Source organism: Notamacropus eugenii, chromosome 1 (assembly GCF_028372415.1).
Source record: "Notamacropus eugenii isolate mMacEug1 chromosome 1, mMacEug1.pri_v2, whole genome shotgun sequence".
Taxonomy (NCBI): Eukaryota; Metazoa; Chordata; class Mammalia; order Diprotodontia; family Macropodidae; genus Notamacropus; species Notamacropus eugenii.
Genome location: NC_092872.1, coordinates 541,441,251 through 541,462,831, shown reverse-complemented (window position 1 = coordinate 541,462,831; position 21,581 = coordinate 541,441,251). Strand labels below are relative to the sequence as shown.

General features: G+C 40.2%; 1 protein-coding gene across 4 annotated transcripts in view; it reads right to left on the bottom strand.

The window, feature by feature from the left end:
* Nucleotides 1-1,440: 1,440 nt before the first annotated feature.
* Nucleotides 1,441-21,581, bottom strand: part of VIT (vitrin) — a 147,219-nt gene continuing 127,078 nt past the window's right edge. For all 4 annotated transcript variants that reach the window (XM_072634156.1, XM_072634154.1, XM_072634155.1 and 1 more), the window contains 4 exons: nt 17,469-17,572; nt 15,830-16,056; nt 11,906-12,419; nt 1,441-2,101 (listed from right to left, as the gene is read on the bottom strand). In XM_072634156.1, the coding sequence (XP_072490257.1) occupies nt 1,923-2,101; nt 11,906-12,419; nt 15,830-16,056; nt 17,469-17,572 (1,024 nt within the window). In that variant the 3' untranslated portion in view covers nt 1,441-1,922. The remainder of the gene's footprint in view (nt 2,102-11,905; nt 12,420-15,829; nt 16,057-17,468; nt 17,573-21,581) is intronic.

Genomic DNA, 21,581 nt, shown 5'->3' with positions numbered 1-21,581 from the left:
TAGAGTCTAGGTATTTGAATTCATTTCATTTCATTAGATATTCTCCAACTAACTCCTCTCACATTTTGGTCTTTAGTTCTACTACTACGTTGTCTGCACTGCCCTTTTACATAATGAAGTTTAATGAGAAGGTTAGCAGTTGTACCTGGGATTACAGGTATATCTTATTGCATATTGTTTATACTACTCTTATAGTGCTATCAGTATATAAGGTGATTTTAATAAAGAATTACATTTTTCTTGAAAAACAGCTATAATGAAATTTGAACATTTATGGTTTTATCTCAATTACCATTATCTGAATAAGTAAATCTACATGATTGTAGTTGAGTCATTTCAGTTGTGTCCAACTCTTCATAAACCCTTTTGGGTTTTTCTTTGCAAAGACACTGGATTAGTTTGCCATTGCCTTCTCCAGCTTATTTTACAGATGAGATAACTGAGGCAAATAGGGTTAAGTGATTTGCCCAGGATCATACAGCTAATAAGTGTCTGAGGCTGCAATTGAATAAAGGAAGAGGAGTCTTTCTGACTCCAGGCCCATCGCTCTATCCACCGTGCCACCTAGCTGCCTGTATTTATTAGACTAGTGCTACTCTAAACAAGCACCATTGTCAACCTATTGGCAGCCTAGTGATGGACTTTGGAGGATTCATGAGAATTTAGCATTGCTGAGAAGGAAGATGAGCAATTCATTCTCAAAATTCCAAGTGCCCAGAAAGAACTATCTAGCATCCTAAGGATGAAGGAATTTGGGTTGAATCCTGACTACACTATTTAGTATCTGCATGAGTTGAGGCAAATCAATTAACCTCTCTGGGCCTCAGTTTCCTGATCTAATTTTCAGCTCAATGATCCAATAGTCATAGCTGACACTACATTTAGGCACATCCTGTTTGGTTTTTTATCTCCTGTAGGGTCTAACACAGTGCCTTGCAAATATCAGGTATTTTTCTGATGACTATTGAATTAAATATCGCCAGTGCATATAGCAGATACGCAAATACTTACAGATGATTTATCATGCAGAAAGTCATCTCACTAAAAGAGAATTACTGTCACCTTTGTGATTGTAATGAATATGACAGCTAAGCTTACTGACTGGTGAAATGTGTCATACTAATTTAGAATCAGTGAGTGACTAGGCCACAGGGTTATTGCCTAAATGCTCCTTAGTCACTAGAAGCATTAGGTAGAAGCAGAAATATGGAATGGAGTGAAGAGGGAGTTCAGGAGAAGGGGAAATCAGCATAAATTAGACTCCAGAACAGTAGTTTTCTCCTTCTCTTAGTCATTTGGTGGCATTTTCTCTGGATGTACTACCAGAGAGTACAATTCATATGCTGTGAAACACTAGAAATTGGACAAAATAACTTTCCATTTGTAAGTGCCAAACACAAATGTGGGATTTGCATTCAAACATGACACATGATCAGGCCATTTTGTATAATAACCTTATAAGCATTTAATAAAACAACTTCTATCTGATCATGACATAGACTGAAGATGAATGTAACAAAATAAGAGATATTTACAGAAGGAAGTATTCATCTACCAAAGACGCAGCCTCACCTTGTCATGGAATCACTATTCTAATACGAACATTTCTTCTGGTGGCAAACTTAAAACTGTGAGTTTCCAAATACATGGACTTCTCAATTTGGCTCATTCTAGAAACGTTGGCCCTCTCCCTACTTAACACCAAGTTTTGAGAACAGCAAAAGAAAAGGAAAAAAAAGCAAAGGAGAAAGGCATGAATCTCCACATAGCCTATAAGTTAGCCTTTCCTAAGAGTGAAAGGAGTCTGGAGAATTCTTGGACTGATACCCTTTGGATCTCTGCTTAAGGACCCTCTGAAAAACATTTCAGTGGCTCTTGACTGAGATAGTTGGGGAAGCCACCCTTTCAGAGGTGCTTTTAACTCAATTCCGTGGCTGAGAGTTAAACTCTGTACAAATGTTCTGGATTATCTTGGGGACGGACCTGTACAGGTCATCAAACTCATCTACAAAGAAGGAGTGGTCCTTGGTCGGGTGAGTGGCGATCACTTCCAGTTCATCCTGAGCTGCCCATGCAATTCCTATAGAATAGGTAATCACACCTGAGGGAAAAGAATTGAGAGAAATTAAGAAGACCATGGGATGGAGTATCTATGGCTAACCTTTAGCTAAGCTCTCACTACTGAGAATCACCAATCCACTAGAAAGGCTCACAGATCTAGGACTAGGGTTGAAAATCTCTTGAAGGCAGAAACTATGTCTTCTCTAATGCTTCCTTCCATTTACCAATATTGTTTAGACTTAAGTTGCTTTTACTGTTTTAAAATTACCAGCTCTTTCCTTCCTCCCCCTTCTCAGTTTGCCATCTCTTGGGAGAGAGAAGCAGTGTCTTATTACCTTTTCAATTCTTGAAGATATCCCCAAATAAAATAAGCTGAGAATAGGGACATGATTGAGGTGCTGGCTTCTCTATATGCTGGCTTCTTCCCAGAGTCTTTCCCTTCAGGTACCTGAAAAGAGTCTGGATCCACATGTACCAGTTTTTGAATCATTGGGAGGTGTCAAGAACTATAGTAAAGACCCTCCTTCCCCCTTTTAGCATGGAGGTGTAAAGTGATTTCCCCTACCTAATCTGTTGTTCTGTCAAGTGGATGAATCCTGCAGGTTGGAAGCCCTTGGTTATGGGACAATCCACCTTCTTTGACATCGAAATCTGTTTACAATTATTTTAGGTAGCAGCAGGCAGCAGGGTTCCCAGCAGCAGGAGAGTCTAGCCAGAGGTGGGGAACCTGTGACTTTGAGGTCACATGTGGCCCTCCAGGTCCTCAAGTGCAGCCCTTTGACTGAATCCAAATTTCACAGAATGCATCCCACTCCTAGTAGTTCATAGCTGTAACTTACAAATGGGCATTTTTATAGGCCAAAACATTTAAACATTGTTTTGGACCATACAGGTCTATTTTGAGAAATGAGTTACCAGAATGACAGCAAAATACGCCAAGGAGAGGAAGGAAGCATAGTGAAATAGGAAAAGCCTTGGATCTAAGGAGTCTAGAAAGGAGTCTAATCCTTACTGTGCTTTATGACATTAGGCAAGTTTCTAAGTCTCCCTGGGCCTCAGTTGTCTTTGCTGGATTGTACTCTATGATCTTCAAAATCCCTTCCAGATCTAACATTCTGTAATTTTATAGATCTTGGAGCTGGAAGCAACCTTAAATCAGGCATGTGCTGGTCAATGTTTAATAAATCAGCATTCCAGAAAAAAGGAATAAATGCAAAACACACTTTTAACTTCAATCTGCATTATTAACATTTTCCATCACTTTCTTTCGTCTAGACAATCAACAAAACAATACGTCAAGCCTTTATTTGTATTGTTTGCCAATTTCTGAGGTATAATTATCCACATTGAAAATTTAATAACTGACTCCAGGTATGAGCTTACTCCAGCATGCCCCTGACTGAAAGGTCATCTAGTCCAATCACCCCTCCCTCACTTAATATAACAACCCCTTCTTCTCTGTGGGGATAAGAGAACAAGCATTTATTAAGTGCCTACTGTATGCCAGGCACTAGGCTAAGTACCTTACAAATATCATCTCATTTAGACTTCATAACAACCCTAGAAGATAGGTGCCTGGCACATAGTAGGCACTCATAATGTTTATTGACTGACAACCCATTTTACAGCTGCAGAAACTGAGGCAGACAGAGGGTAAGTGACTTCTCTAGGGTCATACAGGATAGATTTGAACTCAGGCCTTCCTAATGCCAAGGCCTGAACTCTGCTCAGTGTTACAAATAACTCCCTCTAAATATATAGTAATATTATTATGGATGACAGACATTCAGTCTGTTTGAATCCCTGCCAGTAGTGAAAAAATCATTGATTCATAGGTGGCAAAACATATAGAGTGCTGGGCCTAGAATCTGAGAAGACTTGAGTTCAAATTTGACCACAGACAGTTATTAGCTGTGTGACCCTGGGCAAGTCACATATCCTTTGTTTGCCTCCCTCATCTGTAAAATGGGAGTAATAATAGCACCTACCTTGCAGGGTTGTAGTGAGGATCAAGGCAGATAACACTTGTAAGTCTGGGTGCTTAGTAAGCACTATATACAAATTAGTTATTATTTGTATTAAAATGAGGATAACAGTAGCCCCTACCACCCAGGGTTGTTGTGAGGACCAGAGGAATGAATATTTGTAAAGCACTTAGCATGGCGCTAGCAAATAGTAGATGATGTATAAATGATGATGATGACGACGATGACGATGACGATGATGATGACCATGCTGGTGATGATGATGATATTACTACTACTTTAGGAAGGCCATCCCATTCTGATATTTGCAATAGTTAGAAAGAACCTTCTTATTGTGAGTGAAATTCTGTTTCCTCATAACTCTCCCTCATTACACCCAATTCAGTATGCTGCAGCCAAACGGAACAAGTTGACTTTCTCTTTCACTTGATACTCTTCAAATATTCAAGGAAAGATACCCACTCTTTCCTTGTCTTCTCTTCTCCAGGCAAATGGGTCAAAGTGCAGGGCAGGTGTGGCCTAGAGCTGGCTCACATCCCATCTCCAAAGCAAATTGTTAAATATTTGGTGTGAGCATTTATACCTGGGGAAATCAGTAAATGTTACTAATCAGGGCTTAATTGATTGTTGTTGTTTTTTGATTGTCTAGCTAGACTCGAGACTTAAGGTAGTATTGTAATACTGTAATAACGAAAAATGTTCATAATGCAGATTAAATTTAAAAATGAACCATACGTGCATCTTTGCCCTCCTCTCCCCTTCTCCCCAAGAAAGCAAATTGTTAAATGTTTGCCAGCACTCCTCTAATACTGATCCAGTCTAGATGGACATTCTTTTTAGCACAGTTGACTACAGGGTATGGCAGGTTGTTGGGAAACAACAAGAGTTCTTCATTTCTTGGATTTGGAGTCAAGAGTCCTGGGTTTGAGACCTAGCTCCTACCCTCATTGGTTGAATAACCCTGGGCAAGTCACTTAACCCTGTGGACCTCAGTTTCCTTACCTTCATAGTAAAAATGATATTTGTACCACCTATCGAGAAGCAGATGGTGGTACATTGGATAGAACACTGGGCCTGAAGTCAGGAAGACCTGAGTTTAAATCGGGCTTCGGACACTTATTAGCTGTGTGACCCTGGGTAAATCACTTAAAAAGTCCCTCCATTTGCCACCATTTTGTCATCTGTAAAATGGGGATAACAATAGCACCTATCTTATAGGATTGTCTTGAGGATCAGATGAGGTAATGTTTGTAAGAGCTCTTAGCACAGGAATAAGAAAGTTTATTCCCTTCCCCTGTTTCCTTCCCTACATCCCCCTACCTCACAGGGTTGACAAGAAAGTCAAGAAAATTTAAGAATACCTTAAAATGCCATGGACAATTACGTGTCAAATCCATATGTCTTGAATACATGTATCTGTCTCCACTCACACAGTTAACATGCTGGTTCAAGCTTTTATCATCTCTCCCCTGGACTAGTGAAATAGTTTCCTAATTATGTTTCCTAAAGGAACAGGCCTAACTATGCCACCCCCTACTCAAATTTCAGTGGGGAATCTGCAGTCTTGAGGACACATGTCCCTCTAAGTCCTTAAGTGTGGCCCTTTTACTGAATCAAACTTAACCAAACAGCTCCCCTTAATAAAAGGATTTGTTCTGTAAAAGTTGGATTCAGTCAAAAGGCTGCACCTAAGGACCTAGAAGGCTCCATGTGGCCTTGAGGCTGCAGGTTCCCCATGCCTGACCTCACCCCTTCCTACATTTCTAGTCTTATTACACATTATTTCCCTCCATGATCTCACGTAGTGACCTCCTTGTTGTGGCACATGACCCTATGATCCCTGTACCTCCCATGCCTGGCATACTCTCTCTCCTTAATTCTGCCTCTTGGAATCCTTAGCTTCCTCCAAGACTCAGCTCAGCTGCTCTCTTCTTCAGGAGGCCTTTCCTGGTCCCTCAGTTGCTAATGCCTTCCCCCTACGATTTCTGTACTTTCCATCTATTCTGTATCCATCTTGTATGTGCCTATTTATGTATTTGTTGTCTCCCCCATTAAAATTCAGTTCCTTGAGGTCAGGGACTGTTTTGGTTTTTTCTTTGTATCCCATTGCTTGGCACTGTACCCAGCACTTGGTGAACTTGATAAATGGTGGCTGATTGTTTGACCATGTAAATGTGAGATGTCTGCCTCAGTTTCCCCAACTGTAAAATAAAGATAACAATAGCACCTACATCCCAGGGTCCTGGTGAGGATCAAATAATTATGAGACTGTGAGAAATGATTATGAGATATTTGTATTTAGTGCCTGGCACGTAGTAGGTGCTGTATAAATGCGATGGTGGTGGTGGTGGTGGTTGTTATATAATACTTAGGTCCATATTAGCCACATATTAGCCACTAATTCATTTTGGGTCCCTGGTCAAGTTGATTAACTTCTCTGTACATTAAACCATATTTCTTTAAATAGGAAGGATAACAGCAGTGGCTTTCACATGTAAGGGGTACTGAGACTGAGGGACCTTGTTACTCTCTTTTGGCCTATAAAATTGAGCTTCCAGTCCACTAAAGCCTTCAGATCTCTTTCATATGAATTGCAATCTAACCCTGTCTCCCCCTATTTTATGTGAGTGAAATTGACTTTTGGAACCCAAATATCAGACTTTACTTTTATCCCTAGTGATTCTCCCAGAATCAAATATAAAATCCTCGTTTGGTTTGTAAAGGCCTTCATAATTTGGCTCCTTGCTTCTTTTCCCGTCTTGTTATATCCTCTTCCCCTCCATGTGCTCTGCAATCCAGTGACTTTGGGCTCTGAGACCACCTTCAATTTATCCTCTGTATATCTTGTTTATATCTACTTGTTTGCACACTGTCTCCTGCAACAGATTGTGAGATTCTTAAAAGGAGGCATTATTTTTTTTGCCTTTTTTTGTATCTCCAGTCCTCAAAACAGTGCCTGGCATGTTATAGGTGCTTGATAATTGCTAGTTCACTAGAAGACTGGCTGTTAAATTTCATTGAGTTAGATTTAACCCTAGAATATTCTATTCTATTGAAATTTTTTTTATTCTGACTGCCATCCAAAGTGCTAGCTATCCTTTTCAGCTTTTCAGCACATTTCCTTCATTTCCCTGTTGATGGGCAGGGGAAAAAGGAGGACTTGTTTAAAAAACAGTAGTGGATTGATCATTTAAAAGAATTAACAATGCCTTATTTATGGGCTGCTACCCCATGAATTATTAGGTGTCATACTTTAAGAAAGACATAAGCAACAACAACAAAAGGACATCAACATGCAGGAGTGTATCTAAAAAAGAGTGACCAAGACAATGAGGGACCTGGAAATTTTCTTGTGAGGAAAGGTAGAAACTTGGGATGGATGACAGCCCAGAGACAAAGAGACTTAGAAATCTGGAGAGCTGTCATGTAGAAGAGGGCAAAAACAAGAAGACTCATTCACTGTGCTCCATAGGACAGAATTAAAACTAATGGATGGAAATTGCAGAAAAGTTCATCATGCAAGGAAGAGCTTCTTAACAATTAGATATCCATAAATGGAATGGAATGCCTTGTGTAGGTAATAAGTTCACCTTCATTGGAAGCAGTCAAAAAGAGGTTGGCTGGATGAGCCATCTGTCAGGTTGTTGTTGTTGTGTTTGTCCTTTGTTTTCGAAGAAAACCATGCCATCAGAGAAATGATGACATGACTTGCACTTGACTTTGTTCTGAGTGAGAGAGGGCTGTGCAGGGTCAACAACCTCACTTTCTCCTCCTGAGCCATCTGGGTCCACTGACCAGATATTCAGCAGGATGACTCATCTGTCAGGTATGTCATCAGGGGATGTCTAGAAGGTCTCCAAGGACACTTCCTCTTATAAAAATTATCTGAGTGCTTATTTCCCTTTCCGTGCATCCATCTCCAAAAGTCTTTGTATCCCTAGGGACTAGCCTGGTGCCTAGCACATAGTTCTGTTTTGTTTTCCGCTTAGATCTGTCCCTGGTATAAGAAACTTTCTCTACCATTTCAGATTAACACCTTCTCTGCTACACTAAATCTACAGAGAATTGCCTGGGGTGCTGAGGTTAAGTGACTTATCTTAGAATCACAAGGAGGTGAGAATCATGAGTAAACATCTAGACTAGAACCCTGTTCTTCCTGACTCCAGGTCTGGCTTTCTGTCCACTCCACCAGACTGCCTCTGACACATTATAATCACTTAATAAATACTTGTTGACTGACTGGCAGTTCTTGTAGATAGTTGCCAGGGAAAAAGCAGTTGCTTAGTTCCTCCATTCCTTGTTCCTACAGACTCCCCTCTGATAGCCCTGTGCTTGAGCTGGGAGCAAATGGAAAGGGCATAGAGTCTGGCTACCCACTTGTAGCGATCCCTTCTCCTCTTTCTCATCCTCTTTCTCCTCTTCTTCCTCCCTTTCCCCTTCCCCTTTCCTTTCCTCCCTCTTCTCCTCCCCTCTTTCCCGTCTTCCTTCCTCTCCCTCACCCCTTTCTGCTGCCCCTCCTCCTTCTTTTTCTCCAATCCCCCCTTCCTCCTCCTCCTCTTCTCAGTTGTGATCCAGGCCTGTCTGTTGGCCTGTCATAAACTCCTAGTTCAATACCCACGTCTGACTGCAAACTGCCAGACTTGGTCCACCAGTCCTGAGCCCAGAGCAACCCTTTGATTAGCATTGAGTAACAAAGACAAGGGGCAGTGGGCAGATGGAGCCCTTCACCTTCAGCTCCTTGAATTCAAACCCCTCCTCCCCAATCCTTTACTGTCGCTCAAGGAGGGGACTACAGTCTGTTCTCACTGGCCCAGCTTTTCCTCATGTTAAATCCTTTGTGAAGCTCTGTATCTGCTAAATTGCTAAATGCCATAATATTCTGGAGAGAGTAATTACTGCTCTCCCTTCTAGGACTCAGGAAGGCTTTCCCTCCCTAATCCAGCTAATCCTAATGCCTTTACGAATTGGTTAATTAATAGCTTACAAATGTCTTCAGGTCACAAAGCACTTTCACATGCCTTATCTCATTTGCTCCCTGAAATAGCTCTGGGAGGGAGGGAGGCTGAATGTTATTATTCCAGCTCTGCTGAGAGTGCCTATGTGATCTTGGGCAAGCTGTTTAACCTCTCTGAGCCTCAGTTTTCTCATCTGTAAAATGAGAAGGTTAGACTAGATGACCTCTAAGGTCTCTTCCAGCTCTAAATTTATGAATCCCATTTTATAGTGGAGAAAATGGGATAGGCAAGATTAACCCCAAAGTTAATGCTGATGACAATGCTGATGACAGCTAGTAGAGTGCTTTAAGGTTTGCAAAGCCTTTTACAAATATTACCTCACTTTATCCTTACAACTCTAGGAGGCAGGTGCTACTACCATTCCTATTTTACAGATGAGGAAACTGAGAGAGATTAATTGACTTGTCCAGGATCACACAGCTAATTGGCTGAGCTAAATTTGAATTCATGTCCTTCTTATGCCAAGTCCAGCACTACTTAGTTGCCTCAAGATAAAAAATAAATAGCTAGCATTTATAGAGAGCTTTAAGGTTTGCAAAGCACTTTACATATGTTAATGCATGCTGATTTTCATAATAACCCTGTGAGGTAGGTATTATTATCCACTTTCTACAGAGGAGGAAACTGAGGCTTTGAGAGACCAAGTGACTTGTCTAGACTTACATGGCTAAGGAGTGCCTGATACAGGGCTGGAATTCAGGTCTTCCTGACTCCAAATCCTACATTTTATCTATTGCACCACCAGCTGTCTCAGTTACATGCTAACTGTTATGTAGTTGGTTAACACTGGAGTCAGGACTCAACTGAATTCAGGCCATCAGTATGTGTTTATTAACCCAGTTCCAATATCTTTATTTCCTGTGAATTTCACCATTGTTCTTAACATTTGTGTGTGTGTGTGTGTGTGTGTGTGTGTGTGTGTGTGTGTGTGTCCCTTTGGCAGTCTGGGAAAACCTATGCACTCCTCAGAATAGAGTTTTTAAATGCATAAAGTAAAACAAATGGGATTGCAAAAGAAACCAATTAGATTGAAGAAGAATTATAAAACTATTGAAAAGGAAAGCTCATGGACCACAGGTTAAGAACTCCAGATCCAGTCTAATTATCTCCTTTTTACAGATATGAAGATAATTTGCTTGAGTTTGTGCAATTGGTAGCAAAGCCAGGACTAGACTCTGCTCACCCAATGTTCCACCTGCCATTCTTATGCCTATCCCATATTGCCTCTTTAGTATCTAGCTCTGTGCCTCAATTTCTTTATCTGTAAAGGAGCTGAATTTCATGATTTCTAAAGTCCCTTTCAGTTTGAGCAGTATGATACATGGGGGGAAAGGACTGGATCTGCAATTGGGAGAGGCGGAAGTTTGAATTCTGGCTCTGATTATCATTTGTTGACTGAACGCAAACAAGTTTCTTAAACTTTCTGAGTATTAGGATCTTCATGAGTGGTATGGTGATAATAATACCTGAAATCTATACCTCATAGACTTCTTAACATTAATTTAAAAAAATTTTGAGTTCCAAATTCTCTCCCTTCCACTGAGAAGACAAGAAATATTGTATCCATTATACATAGGAAGTCATGAAAAACACGTTTCCATACTTTTTGGTACTCTTTAAAAAACTTTTTTAAACATTCATTTTTAAATTTTTTTACCCAGAGGCTTATTATGAGAATGTATTCAATGCCTCGTTAATTCTTAGAACTCTAGAAAATGTCAGCCATTGTCTAACACTCCATGTCTCTAGGATTTGAAGGCAAGGAAGGTCTGAAGAGTGGAATTCCTCTGTTCTCAGAAGGCAAGTCCTAGGGTAGAGGAAAGGGGAGGTAGGAGTTGGTGTAGCATCATCAGAGACTGATGAACCCACAAACCAGAATACTGGCATGTCACTGCTCATGTACATTGACAGTGAGGCTCACTATTGTCTACTGGTGTTGTGAGTACTAATGTGCTTATGTTTGGGAACTCATTCTTTGCCCCTGATAAAGACATTGAAGTTGACTGTGGCTCCCCAACTCACTTAGCCCATTCACTTTCAGCCTTGTAGAGGCCTAAATGATCTAGTCAGGGGTGGGGAACCTGCAGATTCAAGGCCACATGTAGCTCTCTTTTGTTTTGGGAAGTTTGGATTCAGTCAAAAGGCTGCACTTGAAGACCTAGAGGGCCACATGTGGCCTCGAGGCTGCAGATTCCACATCCCTGCTATCCATATCATGGTGTATGCTTGACATGTGCCAGAGACAACAAATACAAACCTGGAGAGACTTCTCTTTCCTGTCTCACTTTGTTGGTTTGTTTAGTAACTCAGACATGCAACAGTCAATAGGGTTAGGGTTTGGACTTAGGATTTCATTGGTAGACAACTTCCAGTGAAGGAAGTCTCTCTACCAATGCAGGTTGCTAATTTCTCTGCGACTGATGATGGTGATAGCTAACATTTACATAATGCTAACTATTTGCTAGGCACTATGCTACTTTAAAATTATTATATCATTTGATCTTCACAATAACATAGGGATGTAGGTGCTATTATTTTCCCCATTTTACAGATAAGGAAAATGAGGCAAACAAAGTGAATTGTCCAGGCTCTCATGGCTAGTAAGTATCTGAGACTGGATCTGGACTCATTTCTTCTTGACTCCAGGCCCAGAACTCTATCCAGTGCAACACTTATCTGGCTAAGAACTCTTAGAGAATTGCCTAGAGCACTGAGAAATTAAAATGATTTGCCATACAGACAATATGTTTCAGAAAGCAGGACTTGAATCCAGAGCCAGCTCTCTCCTTTGTACCATGCTGCCTCTCATTACATCATCAATAGAAGGACTAAAACAAAGTTTACCATGTTGATGAGCAGCCATGGCTGGTACTCGTACATCATCATAAGACCTGCCATCTGTGATGAGGATCATTAATTTTCTTTTGTTGGGTTTGGATTTTTTGAAGAGATGCTCCAAGGCATAGTTGATTGCAGCTCCAGTGCTGGTCCCACCACTCCAATAATTGACCCTCTTGATGGCATTCAGGATGTCTTGCTTGGTGCTGTACTTTTCAAATCCAAATTCCAACCGCTGCTCATAAGTGTACTGCACAGCCCCGATGCGCGTGTCTGTGTCTGAAATCTCAAATTCTTTGCTGAGGTTGGCAACAAACTGGAGGAGGGTGCGGAAGTTGCCTGTCCCTACACTGCTGGAGCCATCAATGACGAAGCCAATGTCAGCTGAGTTTAGGCAGGTCTTGCTGCAGGCTAGGCGGTTGGTGTCACAGACTCGTTTTACCAGGGGTTGCACAATCTTGTGGAGGCTGAACCAGCTCAGCACATTGAGGGAATAGAAGCCATTTTGTCTGCAGACAGCCTGGAAAGACACACAAAGATGCTCATGACCTTAAGGGATACTAGCTCATGAGCCAAATCAGCCAGACAATCAGCAACACTTCTTGGGCACCAGAAAGGACCTCAGGTCTCCCATCTTTCCCTTCTACAATTTTTCCTTTAGTCTCCTTGCTTGCTGGTATTACCACCCTTCCCCAGTTCCATGAATTTTTTACTCTACCAGGTACCTACTCTCCCCTGGCTATCCACTACAGTGTATGAGCAGTAAAACAGTCCCATAAAGTATCTCCCTATCTCTTCCAACCAAAGTGCTTAATCTTTCATCAGTTTTAATCCCAGATGCCTTAAGCAAGACCTTTCTGAAGCTCAGTTTCTCCATCTATATAACTCCTGTCCCAAAGCCTGTAATATGGGACTCTTTCCTTATGAGTGGAGATAAATGTCCTGCCCTGTGTGAGGGACTGTACACAGGTGATGAGAGAGTGGGAGAGCTCCAGCCTTCCCCAGTCCCCTTTCAGAATTTTAAAGCTTCAGATGTTCTTCAGGACTCTTTAAGTCTGTTTGGGTACTTTTGACTTCCTCCTTCAAGAGAGAAGATGAAGAGGTCAATCCTACTTCAGGTTGCCGAAGACTCTGGAAAAGCATGAGAGGAGTTTCCATCATGGCCCTATCTCCAGCTTGCTATATTAGCGACTTCATGGGGTTGTTCCCTTGGGTGAGATCTAAAACTTTTTCTCTTGTTTGAGCTGAATTATCTCACTCTGAATGGGAGAGCCCCTTCACTTCCTGGGCATACCTTCTCTGATTTCCGTTTTGCTGTACTTTGGATAAACATGTTTCTTTGCCATTCTCCATTTGTGTTCATTGTGGAACTGTTATTTGGTGGGTAAAGGGTCAAGTCTTGGATATAGAGCACAAGACTTAATGACAAAGCAATCAGAAGTTAGATTGAACCTTATCATATCCTTCTAGATGAATAATATTTAAGGGAGCAGATAGAGAGAGTTCTAGCCTGGTGCTCCTACCTTTATCCAAGGGAGACTATGATTCCTACTAGAAGGAGAAACAGGAAGTTATGGGGCACAGGCTGCTTTGCTCTCTTCAGAGAAAGAGAATACCAAGGTAGAACTTTATCTAGCTTCTCCTTTAAATGTTGTTAGTCTAGGGGGCTATGATAGTGCTTACTCTAATTTCTGATCTCTTTGTCTCATCAGGAGATCCGGGATTCTAAATTCTATATCCAAATACCACTTCTAACGAACACAAATGGTGAATAGCAAAGAAACCTGTTTATCCAAATCTTAGTGAAACAGAAATCAGAGAAGGTATACATAAGAGAATATAAACCAGACAATGCAGAATGAAGAGTCTCTCCCATTGGTAGTGATAAGAGTTCTAGACTTTGCCCAAGAGAAAAACTCCAGGAAGTCTCTAGTGTTGCAAGCTGGGGTTAGGGACGTGATGGAGACTGTCAGTTCTTCTCATGTTTTTCAAGAGTCTTTTCCTTCAGCAACCTAAAGTGGGTTGACCTCTTCCATCTTCCCTTTTGAAGTGAGAAGTCAGTAGTACTTGCCAACTGAGGAGTCCTGAAGAAGACTTGAAGCTTGAAGAGTCCCGAAGGGGACTGGCAAATGTCAGAGCCTGGGTAGGACATTTATCCTTATCAATATGGAAAAAATCCCATGCCCATGGGCTTTGGGACAGGAGTTACATCTATAATATAAGGAAAATACTACACAAACCTTTTTGTGAGTACCAGTGAGATCATTTGCATAAAGTACTTTGTAATGGTAAAGTGCTGTTCAGGTGTGAGCTATCAAGATGTTCTAGAGGAATGCTATCTAAGAAACATTCATCTGAAGAAACATTTCTTCTTGGTCCATAAGAAGGTCAGCCAACCTATTGATCATTTCATTGAATGTAAATCTCTTTGGGAGTTATTTGAAACTTACCCTAATAGGTGATATGAGGGGGTTGTGTGTTGGAGCAGAAAAAGTAGTGACCATAGAGTTGGAAGATCTGGTTCTGAATCTAAGTTCTGACACTAAGTAGTTTTGTGATGGTAGATAAACCATTAATCTGTCTGAACATCTGTTTTCTTCTGTTCATCTTCTATTTCATCTATTTTCTTCTATGAGGACAACAGTGTTTGCATTATTTGCCTCAAAGTTAGAGGATGCAATGGCTTCCTAATTGGCCTCCCTGCCTCAGATCTCTCCCTACCCCAATCTATCCTATGCATAGCTGCTAGTGATATTACTTAAAGCACAAGGCTAAACTTTCACTTCCCTGCTGAGTGATAAAAAGACTGTTCTGGGAGGCATTTTAAGTCCTTCATAATCTGGCTTTGGTTTCCCTTTCCAAGTATACTTCATATTACTTCTCTTCAAATACTCTATATTGTGACCAAAGTGGTCTACATGACGCTCCTTGAAAATGACATCCTATCTGCCATCTCTGTGTCTTTGCCCAGGCTATCATACATACATACATACATGTATATATTCATGCATTATATATAAACACATAAATACATATGTATATATGTATACAATACACATGTACATATACATGCATATATATGTAACTTGCTTTTATGTGCATGGGCTCTTTTCCTCCATAATCCATTAGTTCTCCAGGGCAGGATTGTTTGTTTTTGCCTTTTTAATCCTAGAACTTAAAGTAGGACCTGGCACATAATAAGTGCTTAATAAATAATAATAATGGCTACTACTTCAATACTTGCAAACGGCTTTACATATTACTTCATTAATCCGTATAACAACATTGGGAGCTATCTTTATTCTCATTTTGAAGATGTGGAAACAGAGGCTGAGAGACTTATTCAAGGTCACACAAATAGTAAGTGTCTAAGTCAGAATTTAAACTCAGACTTCCTGGCACTAAGTCCAACCCTCTACCCGCTGTGCCACCCAGGTGCCCTGGGTTGATTGAATGCTGAAAACACTATATAAATGCAAATTATGATTAATAATAATAAAAAACTCATGTATATATACATTTCTTTAACAATATAATTTTCGTCTAAGGTGCATTTGTTTTATAGGTGCGTCCTTTCTTTAGATCCTGCTGCCCATTATATGGAAGACACTGTGTGTCCTGGAGTATGCATACCTTAGAAAGGCCTTGTTCTCAATAAAGAGTCTATAAGTTCATATGTGGACATTCCCCTTTGGCCCCTCTGCTCCATTCTACTCCAAATATGAAGTATTTTTCCATATATGAAGTGTTTGTGAGTTTCTAGGAGGTCTGCAGTACTAGGGGAGTTCCCCATAACTTCCTTAGAAGGCAGGGTTGCATCTGGCCCAACATGTGTGCCCCGAGGAACTGAAACAAAATACTAAGCCCCATTGTCCTTGGTGGAAGTACACAAGTGCATGAGAAATTTAGATTTATTTTCTGGGCAAATACCTTGTTCACAAAGTTGGGTTCTATCACATTCTGCTTCTCATTTTCAACAGCACCTTCAATGGTGATGAAAAAAATGTTGATTCCGGATTCTCTGGCGAGTCTTGAAGCCTCCTCCACCTTATCCGTAGGCCAACCATCCACCATCACTATGGCCACATTGGGGGCTCCCCCTCTGTTTCCATTGGCATTGGTAAAGAAACTTTTGGTAACAAAAGAAAGTGCTCGCCCTGTGATGATTAAAATAAAATAAAAATCAAAAATCATAGTGATGATGATAACTAATATGCATATGGTGTTTACTATGTGTCTGGCATTGTGTTAAGTGCTTTATAATTATTATTTCATATAAGGAAGCAGTGGTTTCTATAAAGTGTTTTTATAAACAGTAATCAAAGAAGCTTGGCATAGTGGATAGAGAGCTTAGCTTGTGGTCAGGAGTACCAGGGTTTAAATTCTATATCTGATGCTAACTAGCTGTATAATTCTGGATAAATCATTTCATTGCAAACTCACTAGGAATTACTAAGTCAAAGCTGATTTGTGATAGGCAGTGGAATTCTCTTTGCTGACAACACCACGGATCCTAATGTATCTAAGTAACAGGTTAAAAACTTATGAATTTGGAATTAATAGAGAGGTGATGTCAGGAGGGTCCTTGTAAGAACTAAAGACTATTTAGGAAGTTTAGGAAGTTGCTTCTCATCTCTAGGCCTTAGTTTGCTCATTAGTAAAATGAAAAGTTTGGACTAGCTTTCTAAAGTTCCCTCTAGTTGACATTCTATGATTCTAGGCACATTAAAACCCAATTTATGAGGATCAAACTAGCTAGGAAATCTTTCTCCTGATTTTTAAATCATAGGATATAAAAATTAGAAGCCTCCATTGAGATGACTTAGCTCAACTTCCTCACCTAACAAATGAGGACACTGAGACTCAAAGCAGTGAAAGGACTTGTCCAAAGTGTCTCAGCCAGTTAGTGACAAGATCAGGCCCCAAGTCCAAGTCTCCTGACTTCTAGTTTTCATACTCTTCCAGACTATCTCTTTTCTCCTAGCTTGTGTCCAAATTGTCTTAAATACAGAATTATTGAAGTTGGAGTGAATGAGATTTCCCTGTAGTTGTAAAAATTTATCAGTACCAGAATATTCACTTGGTGCCTTCCTATGAGGTAAATTCAGAGTAAGTTGTAGAACCTAGAATCAGCCCAAGAAAATGGTGGCCGAGAGTAGTCAGGATAGAATGGCGAAAGCATTAGGTTTGTTGGGGACAAACATTGCTAAATTTTGAAACAAGCAGAGACTAAAAAAACCAACCAATCCCAAATCCTGTCTTCTCTAGAAGATCACCTTGGGTGGAACCAGGGTTTATATGAGCACTTCAGAATATACACTGAAGTGACCTATGCACTGGTTCACTGAAGTCATGATCAAGATTTAGAATTAAAGGTGATATATTTGGATGGACAATGGAGGCAGGAAGGGAATGATTCCTTTATGAATTACTATTCCATTCTCCTACCTGAGCTTCTTTCTTACCTCCATCATCTCCTGTACTGAAAAGCAAAAGGAAACTAATGAGGAAAATCTCCTCCTGTTTCCTTGGTAGAAAGGTACAATTACACTAACCATAGACCACATACCCACATTGGAAAGCCCGCCTTTCTGGGAAATCTTCTCTATGGCTGCCTTCAGATCCCTGGAATCCACATGAGTCTTGAGGTTAAATTCCATGGAGGGGTTGTCTCTGTGTTAGAGCAAGAGACAAAACTTAGTAGGAAAATGTGCTGCCACTGGAGAAACTGAACAGTGCCTTTGATGAAAAAGGGAAATGAGGAATTATTTCAGACTCATGAGCGCACAGTAAGTAGAAGTCACTTAAAACCACTGGCAGCCATTAAATGATGGTTTGGTTTAACAGGAATTCATTCAACTCTTATTATGTGCAAAGCACTGTGGATTACAAAGGTCATGACTCTTACAATACATCCTGCTATTCAATTAAACAAACTTTAAGTGTGTACCAGGTTCAAGGCATTGGAAATATAAAGGTACTCATGATACTCACCCTGGATGTTGACTTCAAATCTGGCCTTCTCACTACTACAAGTCTACTCTGCCCCTGAAACCTTTCCTATGATTGATCAGTTCCTCCCAGATTCTCCATTTTTAAGGAAAGTATGTAGACCAGTCCTGTCTTTTTCCCTTTCCCTATCCATTGCTGGCCCTCTAGATGTTCTCTACTCTACCTTCTCTGCCCTTTCCCCTTACCACTCTGTCCTGCCCCTCCCAATTTCTTTCAGCTTTTAGATTCCTTTTATATAGTATCTTTCTTTCTCCGTTAAAATATAAACTCAAGGGAAGGCACTGTCTTAATTTCTGCATATATTTACATTCTCAGTCCTTAGCACAACATATGATACACAATACATACTTAATAAATACTTCTTGACTTAATTTGAATTTTTATAACACTTTCTATTACTCAGTTAAAAAAAATTAAGTGCCTATTATGTGCTAGGTCCAGGTTGATGATGATTCTTACTACACATTCTATTGCTTCATTCAGTTTTAGAAACAGTGATTATGCCTTCCCATGTGTAAGGCAGCTTGCTAGGAAAGAATGAAAGACTCCCTCCCATTATAAAGCCTACCTTTTACTGTGACAGGGTGAAGTGGGAAACGATATGCACATAAATAAGGAAAGAAACATAAGGAAATTTGATCTGGGAGAGAGTGTTAACCATCATGGAATCACAAAAGTCTTCTCAGAGATTGGCACCTAAATTGAGCCTCGACTGAAGTCCAGGTTTCTAAGAAGTAGAGATGGAAAGAGACTAGAAGATATACCTTGACATGGCCAAAGAGAACTGTCATGGCCCCTCTAAATTTTCTGTATTTCTTCAGGCTATGTATTCACATTTCATAGGTTCATAGATTCAAAACTGGAAAGTCATAATCCAACCCCTTTATTTTGTAGATGAAAAAATTGAAGCCAGGAAAGTGAAGTGACTCTAACCAAGGTCACATAATAAGTGGAAAATTTTAATATATTCATTATATTATATTAATATATATTTAGTATATTCAAATTCAGCAAATTCAGTATCACTCTGGCTTCCTATAACTGTCCTGTGAAATGCTATTCCTAAGACTTAGCACATCTTCCATTAAGCTTTTACCAATTTTATAAGTGAATCTTCTGGGTCTGTTATTATTTCATGAATCAGAGCAGTTTACAGATGCTGAAAGAAACTGGATGTTTTACAGGAGCGGGTGGGGGTCTGCCTGAGGTACATCTGTTTGGTTTCCTAATTCCTTTAAGTGATCATCACACGGCATGATCTTGGCTCTTGCCTATCTTAGTCACTTCCCTCTGTGTGCTCTCCAGCTTGTCAATGTCCTTCCAAAAGTATGGCTCCCAGCCCTGCTTACAATACTCCAAATATGTTCTGGCCAGGGCAGAGCACAGCAGAATTAAATGCCTGAATAAATCCAAAAACATTTGTCAGATTCTTACTATATGCAAGGCACTGTGCTAAGAGAAAAAAATATAGAAAAGGGATACAAATAGAGAAACCAGACAGTTCTTTTTCTTAAAGAGCTCACATACTAATAGGGGGAGACAAGTATGTCGAAAGATTCAGCCTCAGGGCACATGGAAAGACTCTGGCTCTTAGGGTGTTGGCAGTAAGGCATATGGCGATACTTCTTTCATGCTATTTCTACGGATAAAACCATTTCATTTTTAATATTGAACTATTCAGCAGTTCCAAGGTCTTTGGTAGTGAGATCTTTCTTTTCTGTGCCTCCAGTAGCTTATCAGAGGATTATCATCATAGAAACAGGTGAGAACATTGTGGGGTGACAGAGATTGCTGGGAACAGAGGTCAGAGATGAATGGGGTACAGGCACATTTGTTTACAATTTCTTCCAGTTATCAGTGGTTTCTGAGGGTATGAGGAAATTCCCTTGATTGAGTTTGGGAGAGAAGTTATGGCCTTAAGGGAGCGCTGAGTTGCTAGAGTGGCAAGGCAGCCAGTTATAAGAGTTTGGGACGGTCATGCAAAGGGCATGTGCCCACATGACAACTGTCCTTGAACTGGAGGGCAATGGTGAAAGGAAGATGGCTAAGATGATTGTAGCATAGCACCCCAAGACAACGACCTTTGTGAGGCACACAGTGACTTCAGCAAAGACAACAGTTGTCTGTTAGTGAGGAGCTTCATTCTAGCCTACAGAAGAAAGTTCCTCCCTTTTTCATTTTTTCTTATTCAACTTCTCGCTGATCTCACAGCTCCTGCCTGTCCCTCTAAGTGGCTGACTAAGGTGGTTGGAATCTTATAGCTATATTTTGCCTTAATTCATTTACTTTTAAAACCATGGTTAATTATGCATACTAGTGCTTGGATGTAGCATTAAGGGGAGCTAATTAGGAAGCATGAAAGGGATTGAGACTTTACTGTTTTGCCAATATCAGCTAGTTGGGGGTTTGCATTAGAAGGAAAAGAGAGAATTTATTGATTATTTTAACAATTTCTCATTGCATTCACTGGGGTGATTCCCCTGGGATTAAAGAGAGCCAGTAATTGCTTCAGTTAGTGACTGACTAGAATGAAATAGGCAAAATTCCTTTGGCTGTTCTGCTGAGTATGAAAGAAAATTTTATCCCCCAGAAGGGAGTAGTTGGAGAGAAAGTCATGTACCTAGGGAGGAGTGAGTCCAAAGGGAAGGAGGGAATAAAATGACTTCATACCTGTTCAGCAGCTAGCCCATCCACCCAGTATTATTTGTGAGGTATATGAAGGATTATGTTAAATCTCTTCTGGGTTTCTAGGAACAGAAGAGTCAGGCTGATGGATACCTTGGAGTGATTGACATTTTACAGTGACTGACACCTTTGCTCACTATTAACATTCAGTAGTAGTACAGAAAAGGAATGAAAAATTTCTAAAAAAAAAAAAAGTCTCCCTTGAGATTACCTTAAACACACAGTTTCCAGAAGGGCTACTAATAACTAGAAACTCAAGCTAAATGGTTGTAAAGGGAATTGATGTGATGACTCACAGAGTATGTGCTATGTTTATTTTACTGCATGAGTTGGCTGCTTTAAATGCAAGATCACTTTCCCAATAGTAAGGAAGGTGAAAGTTTGTATGGACTGTTCTCTTCATTCTATAGCTTACCAGGGACAATACAGTGTTGGAATCATGGAAAGTCCAAGTTAAAGGAAAAATTAAAGATCATTTAATAAACCTTTTCATGTTAGAGATGAAGCCAAGAGTATATAATGTAAAGAATCCTGGACTTGGGACTTGGGTTTAAATTCCATATCTGCCATACGTTAACGATGCAACTGTGAGCATACCAGTTAACTTCTCCTGGTCTCAATTTCCTCTTCAGCAAAGTGAGAGAAGGTTGAAGAGCATTGCCTCTAAGGCCACTTTATGTCCATGATCATACTGAAGACTGAAGAAATGCATCAGAAATGATGCTTATTCATCTTTAGGTGACACAAGGGAAAGCTAATGACAAGAAGCAGTATTCAAATGATCACATACATTTATAGAGCTATAAAGAACTTCAAAGATCATCTTTTACTTTCCTCATTTGATAAGTGTAGGAGCTGAAACCCAGAAAGGCTATTTAATTTTCCCTAAGGTCATACAACTAGTTAGGGACTAAAAAGGAACTAGGCCATCAGTTTCTTAGTCCAGTGTTCTTTTCACTTTGCAAGTCATCATAAAATAGAACTA